Below are 7,896 nucleotides of genomic sequence, written 5' to 3'. Positions count from 1 at the left end.
GCGGGCCGCCGCAGCCGCGGAGCCTGACCCCGACCCCCACGAGCCGGCCAGCGCTCGGATGGCGCGGGATAGGCCGGACACAGATGCGCCAACTCGCGGAACTCACCATCTTGCTTGTTTCCCGGAAAGGACCGCCTTGTCCGCGCCTGCGCAGTTATCACGAAGTCGCCTACGTGCCCCGCCCCCGACCATGCGTGCGCACTCGCTTCCGCCTTCGCGGCGGTGGACGCACGCCCTCTGCCGTCTGGAGGGCAGAGCGCAGGCTGCGGGGATTAAAAGGGCCGCCGCGTAGGGTGGGTTGGGCCCCTTCCACGGGGGACGGGGTCAGGGGAGGAGTTTGGACACGTCGCCGCCCCTTTCTGAGCCTCAGGTTCGTGCTCTGTAACGTATGCAATGGCAACCACCCCAACGAATGCTTACAGTAGTATAGCAAGAGAGCTTGCTGTTTGCTAGTAGGTGCGGTTTAGGGGTTCGGGTCCCAGTGGGGGAGGCAGACACGAGGGAAGCGGAGAGCTAAGGACAAGGTCACTACGATGTCAGAGCCAAGAGGAGAAGCGGGGTGGCGGGGGACAGACGGGAAGGGGCACGGTAAAGAACCAGTCAGGCTGTAACAGACATAAAACTACATAAAATTAGTAGCTGTAACTGTTGGGTTTGTAATATAGATGTGGTAGGTGTAATAATAGCAGAAAAAGGGGATGAGTGAATAGAGCTTTGTAGAGGTGATGTTACTACATCTCACTGAATTCAGTATAAATCCGAAGGTGACTGTATTAACGTGGTACCATGTGACCCAGCAATTCCACTCCTGAGCATATGCCTAGAAGAGCTAAAAGCAGGGCCTTGAATAGATGTTTGTACGCTCATGTTCACAGCAGCATTATGCACAACAGCTCACAGGCAGAAACAACCCGTGTCCAGGGAGGCATGAATGGATGAACACAACGCGGTCCATCCACACCCTGGACTGTGATTCAGCCTTAAAAAGGAAATCCTGACACGTGCTACAACATGGATGAACTTTGAGGACACTGTGCTCAGTGAAATAAGCTAGTCACAGAAGGACAAATACTGTGTGATTCCTGTAATACAAGGCTCCTAGGGTCGTCGGACCCACAGAGACAGAAAGTAGAATGGTGGGGGCCAGGGGCTGGGGACTTCGTATTTAAAGGGGACAGAGCTTCCGTTTGGGAAGATGAGAAAATTCTGGAGAAGATGGTGGTGACAGTTGCACAACAGTGTAAATAAACGTGCTCAATGCCAATGAGCTGTGCACTTAAAAATGGTTAAGATGGTAAATTTTATGTGTATTTCATCACAGTTTTTAAAAAGCTATGTAAATGGTAAGCCCTAGAGCAACCACTAAGAAAATCACTCAGAAAAATGAAAAATTAATATTTAATGCAAAAGAAAGTATTAACAGGGACAGGCTGCTTAGCTCAGTTGGTTAGAGCATGGTGTTATAACACCCAGCTCAAGGGTTCAGATCCTCGTACCAGCCAGCTGCTAAAAGAAAAAAAAAATTAAAATAAAAAAAATAAGTGTTGACAGAGGAATACAAGAACAAGAAAAGCCACAGGACATACAGAAAAGAAGAAAAATGGCAGATACCATTTACTTGGTAAATCCAAGTATATGAGCCATAACACTCAAGAGGCAAGCAACCCTGCTGTGAGGGGAACCTTCTGGACGGGGGAGAGCTGCAAAGGCCCTGAGGTGGGAATGACCTGGGTGCTGCTGAGACAAAAGGCCAGTGCTGCCTCCCCTGAGCCTCAGTTTCCCTGCCTATGGGCCTGGGCATGAATCCAGGACTGTGTGTCCTGGTGCCCAGCTGTATCACCAGCACCCAGCACAGGTCACAAAATACAGAACGGGGCTCAGTAAATGTTTAGGGATATAAAGGCAGGAAGGACAAGCAATTGGGACAATTGGGGAGTCTAGAAGGTCCCCACTTTAGCCAGAGGGTCCTCACAGTAGATAAAGAAGGGAGCCAGCTCCTGGCCTTTGACTCGAAAGCTTTTACAATTCTTATGTAAGCCTTCCCAAGGTGGGCAAAGCCGCCTGCAGCCCTGGCCAGCTTTCGGGGTGGGGCTTGGCTCAGATGAGTGGCCATGTCTAGGGAGCTGGGGCTGGCCTGCAGGAAACCTAAGCAACAGAGGAATGTGGGTCCTCCAGGGGTAGAAGCTGATTAACCCTTACCCAGAATCTGTCCCCAGGGTGCACCAGCACCCATGTTTGGGGCCTGCAGAAGTCACAATCGGGCATCTGCCCGTTTTCATGTAGCAAACACATCCCAGGGGCTCCTTTGCTGGCTAGAAACTCTTTGATTTCTTGCATGATGCTCCACTGCCAGGGGACTTTATTTGTGCAGGGAACTAATTTCACTAATGGAAACTGCTGACATTTAACACTACAATCACACATGTGGCGGAGAGAAGTCCCAGCTCCCACTTTATCCTTACCTTGATCTTTAAACTGTGAAAACAGAATGCAGGGCTGGTTCCGTGACCTAGCGTGCGGGGTGTTGGCTCAGCCAGCGACTCTCCGAGCTGAGCCAAACCTTCCCTGCCCCCAAAATATAGCTGGGGATGGGGCTTCAAGCCTGGCACATTATAGGCATCCAATGTATTTTGGGCTTCTTGATCCTTGTCTTTTTAAATCTTGATGTGGTCTTCCTTCCATACTAGAATGATGGAATATTCGCCCCTAAAGATATCCGCCTTCTAATTCCAACCTGGGAATATTCCCAGTCACTTTCCATGTCAAAAGATGCAATTAAAGATCTTGAGATGGGGAGATGACCACTGAACCCGGAACCTGGGGCCCCTCACGTCCCCAAAGACAACTGGCAGTGGCCAGTGGACACCCTAAAATCGACATCTACCAGAACCCCAAGAACCCATGAGGGAGGGTCCCAGGATCTCCCCTCGGCCTGGCCCCATAGTCAGGCCTCTGTGCTGGCCCAGCCCAAGAACTCAGATTCACGGAGGGTCACCACAGGCCCAGACCAAGGAGGAAAAAACGGACACAACGTGGGTTTCTAATCCAAACGCACTTTTCTTTATTCAAACCAGGGTCAAACTGGTCAATGGGAAACGCCCTGAAGCCACGTGCCCGAGGAGCTCGGCTCACGCTGTGGGGAGCCCGGACCATGGGTGTTACTATCCACCACCTGCCACCCTCCCTGACCCCCACAGTGCACCTGCAGACACTACCAGGCAGGCCAGTTGACAAAAGCAAGGAATAAACAAAAAACAAAAACACACTCAGTAGATTTCTTCTTTAAGCTCCCAGAGTTTCTGGACCAACAAGTCCCAACCCCCAAAGCCAGGAGTGAGGGGATTAAAAAATGTGCCCCCCACTTCCACCAGTGCCAACAGAAACCCTGTTTTAAATTAAAAAATAAGCCAGTATACATTGTAGAAAATTTCTCTTAAAAATCTCACAATTTGTAAATGTATATTTTTTCTTTAACATAAAAGTTTACAATATATGGTAAAACGAAAGGCTCAGGAAAATAATTTCAAAAAAAAAAAAAAAAAAAAGAAGAAGAAAAAGAAACCTGAAATTTTGAATTAAAGCTGAAGACATTTTTTTTAAACCCTGTTGTTGAACAAGTGACTTTTTCTTTATTGTGCTGCTGGGTTAGAGAAAGAAATGTATTTAAAAACTGCAGTCCAGATACCCACAGCCGCCTCCAAAAGCCTCGCGCCCCCCCCCCCAAGGTTGAGTAGCTATTTTTCTGCCAAGTTTGTGATTGTCACGAGTTCACGAGTTTCAAATCCTGGGTCTCAGCTGGTGCAGACGTCTGCGTGGCGCCACTGGCTAGCGTCGGTAGGGGTGGAATCCTTGCACGTTGTGGTTCTGACCTCGTCCAAAGCCACTGCCGCTGGCGGGGGGGCCCCCTGACCCTGGCACCGAGGGACCCCCATAGGAGGGGGGCTGCTGGCTGGGGTCTGAGAAGCCCTGTCCAAAGCCACTCAAGTCCTGCCCGTAACCTGCTGGGGGGGAGAGAGTCCCATGAGCTGGGGCGGTGGTCCTGCGTGCTGTGGTGCTGACCTCTGAGCAACTCCGCCTGGACTCATTTCTGCCATCCATCCCTGCCTCAGCTTCCAGGGGCTCCCCAGGGCAGGCGGGGTGAGCCCGAGGCACTGGCGGCTACCTTGATTGGGGGGCAGGCAGGTGCCTACCACCTCTGGCAGGGAGACAAGCCCAGGGAGTTCTTATCTCCCTCAAAACCACTTGACTGGGACCCACACAGAAAGAACAGCAGCTTCGAGAGACCTCCGTGGACCAAGTATCTGTTCTTGGCCTCTCTTTCCCACTCGCTCCAGGAAACACGGGGCTTGTCTGGGTTTGGAAACAGACCATCCAACACACCGGGGCAAGCCTCGGTCCCCTAGCAAGTCTCTCCTCACATGGAATGCCCGGCTTCAGGATTTAAGAAAACACAGGACCAGCCCTTGGTGCAGAGCACAGCCACACACACCCCTGGTGGGTGCCCTCAGCTTTTCTAAGGGGCAGTCTCCAGACCCCACCCCTGGTTCTGCCGGGGCGGCCATGCTCTCAAAGCTGCAGCCTAACTTGACGGCTTCCCTAATACCACCTGCAGCAACCCTGAGTGCTCCCTCCTCGTGGGGGGAGGTCTCTGGGCCCACCCTAACTTCACAATGACTCCACCAGCTGAGCAGCATGTCTGGGACAAGCAGGCCCTTCTTCCCTGAACAAGACCCAGACACCTGCACCACTGACCCGCCCAGCACAGTCTTCAAATGGGTGGAGACACCCTGACTCCAGCCCGCCTAACTACACAGTTTGGAGGAAGCCCTGGCCTTGGCCCTCTGGGTTCCCAGTCAAGGGGCACAGGCGGGCCCATGGGCTTTGGGCACTCCCAGGCCCGCTAAAGGCTTGTGGCCAGGCAAGATCCTCAAACCAGCAAGGGCCCCGTCCCAGAAGGCACCGCCGGTGTCCACCCCCGCCCGGGACGGCACGGGAAGGTGCATCTGCTTCCCAGGTGCAGGCAGGAGGGAGGGTCGTGTAGGAAGAGGCGGCACCTACCTAGGCCACATCACTGCTCAGCCTGACCATAATAGTGTAAACAAAGTATGGGCCCGAAGCCTGATGGGTCTCGAGAATAGGTACCCAGGCCTGGCAAGAGACGAGACCAGGGTAACTAACCCGAGGCAGCTGTGACAGAGAGGAGCGGGCAGACACGCACGCACACCCCACCCGAGTGCTCCACGCTCCCCCTGCCAGCCACAGACATGCCAAGGCTTTGCGGCAGGTCAAGAACCGACACACACAGTGACCACAACCCAGGGCCTGGGCCATCAGGGCCCCCAGGGGAGCCTGAGCCATGTGAGTCGGGTGGGTGCCTAGGGCGAGACACAGCTCCAACAATGAAGCTGACAGCAGATGTCTGTCCAGGCCAGGAAACCAGGGCTAGTGGAGCTGCGGCTTCCTTTTGTGGGGCGTGAGTCTGGGCCACCTAGTGACAGGGAGCCCGCAGGTGCCACGGGGAGCCCCCCAGCCTGCAAGCCTTCCCCACTGAGATCACTGTGTCCATCCTGAACGAGGCTGGCCCTGACACCAGGCTCCACAGGGGGTGAACAAGAGACACACAGAGACCACGTCCTGCCTCGAGCATGTACCCCAACAATCTACTCCCCGAAGCCACATGCGGGGCCTCCGAATCACATCTGGGCAGCACCCACGTGGCACTAGGCACACATCCAAGCCCAGCACGATGCCCACGTCCAAGACAGGGCCTGCTAGACTACCCTGCGCAGGTCTGCGCCCAAGGCAGGCTGTTGAGGCTGGAAAATCAAAATAACCAAAGGGCCAGAGCTCCCAGGACCCCCTCACCAGGGACCTTGACTAAGGACACTGAATGCAGCTCCGCCGCAGTCTTGCTGTGGCCCCTTGGCCCAGTCATGGCTCAGGATCCCAGACCCACAGGCCTCGGGACACTTGCTGTGTGACTGAGAATTTTCTGTGACTAACAGAATGCTGCTCTGCATTTTGCTAGGGACATAGTTGCCACAAGCTCTTCCCAACAACCCCTGCGCCACAGCTCTCCCGACTTCCTCCCTCTCACGCCAGATAAACGCCGGTGGTAAGAAGGCAGGAGACGGCAGGGCCGTGTCCCAGGGCTCCGGAGCCAGCAAGGAGGATGTTCGCTGCGTGGCAAGAGACCACTTACCATACTGACTATAGGGGAAGTCTGGCTGAGCTGTCGGGGGTTTGCTCATGTCTGGGGCAGCCTGAGACGGAGGTGGTGGGAAGGCCAGAGGTGCTGCCCCTGGAGTGGCAGGTGGAGGAGGAACCCCGGGAGGGGCAAACTGATCCGGTGGTGGAGGTGGAGGCCCATAGCCAAAACCTGCAGACACACAAGGAAACAAGGCACAGACACATGCACAGCCGCCTGGCAGCAGCTGCCCAGACAGCATATCCATCTAAAACCCATACAAGGGACCACAGAGCCGCACTCCTGGGCTGCTGCCCTGAGGAAATGACCCATGCTAGGGAGACTGACAGGCGTGAATGTTTGTGGGGTATGGATTAGGGCACCACGTTGGACACAGGACCGAATTAGATGGTAATTTTTTTGGGTGGCTGGCTGGTACAGGGATACAAACCCTTGATCTTGGTGTTATACAACCACGCTCTACTGCCTGAGCTAACCAGCCAGTCCTAGATGGTAATTTAAGTAGTAAATAATTGCACGGCAAAATTGCTCTTTAAAATGCACAAAAGTCTACCACCAAACACAGCACAATTCACATGCCTTGCTGTCCGTACAGGCAAGGGCCATGTTTGTCGAGCTCTCCAAATAGGTGGATGTGCTGGGTGATGGCCACCATACCACTATGGTGTTGGGCTTCAGACAGCCTCAGGTTCCACCCAATTCCCACCTTGTTAGAAGGTCAGGTATGGTCTAGGCCAGAAGTCAGCAAACCTCTTCTGTAAAAGGCCACCCAGTCAGTCTTTGGCCAGAGGGCTTTAGTGTGTCAAGCCGTGGTCCAGACCACAGAACTGAACTGTCCAGTCCTGTGGCCACTGGCCACATGTAGCCTCTGAACCCCCAAAATGTGACTGGTCCAAACTGTGATATGCCCCAAATGCAAAACACACTGTGGTTCCCAAGGACTGAATATGAAAAAGAAACTAAACCATTTTTGCTGGTTGCATGTTCAGGTGAACCTCCTCAGCTACACTGGGAGAGGCGACAGCAGGTGGTGCACCTGTTTCTCTGTAGGTCTGAAATAGGGCTATCAGAAAACCCACAACCACCAGGGTGTGGCCTGTGTCCTTTTCTACTGGAGGGTGCGAGTCCCTACACATGGAGGACGTAGGAAAGCACGCTAATATTCCTGGGCCTGTCGGCTGATTTTACACCCAAATGTTCAATCATAAAGCAAAGCATATGGGAAAATTAACCAAGAATTAAAGCTTTTTACACCCTCAAACGCCCCTCATTTCTGAGTAAAGAAGAAGAGATGAAGTGCAAACACTGCACATCTTGAGAGGTCAATGTAAGGAAGTGAGAGTTAGGTGCTAACGTTTGTGCTGCGAACATCCACGGGAACTGCAGGAGCCCTGCCATGTCCTCCAGTTTAACAAATGGGGCCAAAGGCTCGGTCCCTGGGCTCTGCATCCAGGCAGAGAGATGGGTGGCAGGTGACCGCCAAGCACTCTGTCCATTGCCTTCCGGGTGGCTGAGCTGCACTAGGTCCCATCCCACCCCCTACAGGGGCCCAGCCACCACTTACTGAACTGCGGTGGGGCGCCGTAGCCCTGTGGGAAGCCCTGAGGAGGGGGGAAGCCTCCAGGAGGGGTGGACACGATGTAGGAGGTGAACGGCGGGGGCGGCGGGGGGGCCCCTCTTCCTGCAGG

General features: G+C 53.9%; 2 protein-coding genes across 2 annotated transcripts in view; both read right to left on the bottom strand.

Moving 5' to 3' along the window:
* Positions 1-164, bottom strand: part of RPS15 (ribosomal protein S15) — a 2,557-nt gene extending 2,393 nt beyond the window's left edge. Inside the window, exon 1 of the mRNA XM_008593350.1 lies at positions 107-164. Coding sequence (XP_008591572.1) covers positions 107-109 — 3 coding nt within the window. The 5' untranslated portion in view covers positions 110-164. The remainder of the gene's footprint in view (positions 1-106) is intronic.
* Positions 165-3,602: 3,438 nt separating this feature from the next.
* Positions 3,603-7,896, bottom strand: part of LOC103608970 (DAZ-associated protein 1) — a gene marked incomplete at its 5' end in the record, with an annotated part of 6,741 nt that continues 2,447 nt past the window's right edge. The window contains 3 exons of the mRNA XM_008593352.1: positions 3,603-4,001; positions 6,203-6,379; positions 7,773-7,885. Of these exons, the coding sequence (XP_008591574.1) occupies positions 3,826-4,001; positions 6,203-6,379; positions 7,773-7,885 (466 nt within the window). The remainder of the gene's footprint in view (positions 4,002-6,202; positions 6,380-7,772; positions 7,886-7,896) is intronic.

The sequence above is a fragment of the Galeopterus variegatus genome, unplaced genomic scaffold (genome assembly GCF_000696425.1).
Source record: "Galeopterus variegatus unplaced genomic scaffold, G_variegatus-3.0.2 Scaffold9028, whole genome shotgun sequence".
Classification (NCBI taxonomy): Eukaryota; Metazoa; Chordata; class Mammalia; order Dermoptera; family Cynocephalidae; genus Galeopterus; species Galeopterus variegatus.
Note: the sequence above shows the minus strand (reverse complement) of the source record. Positions and strands in the feature narration are given on the sequence as shown.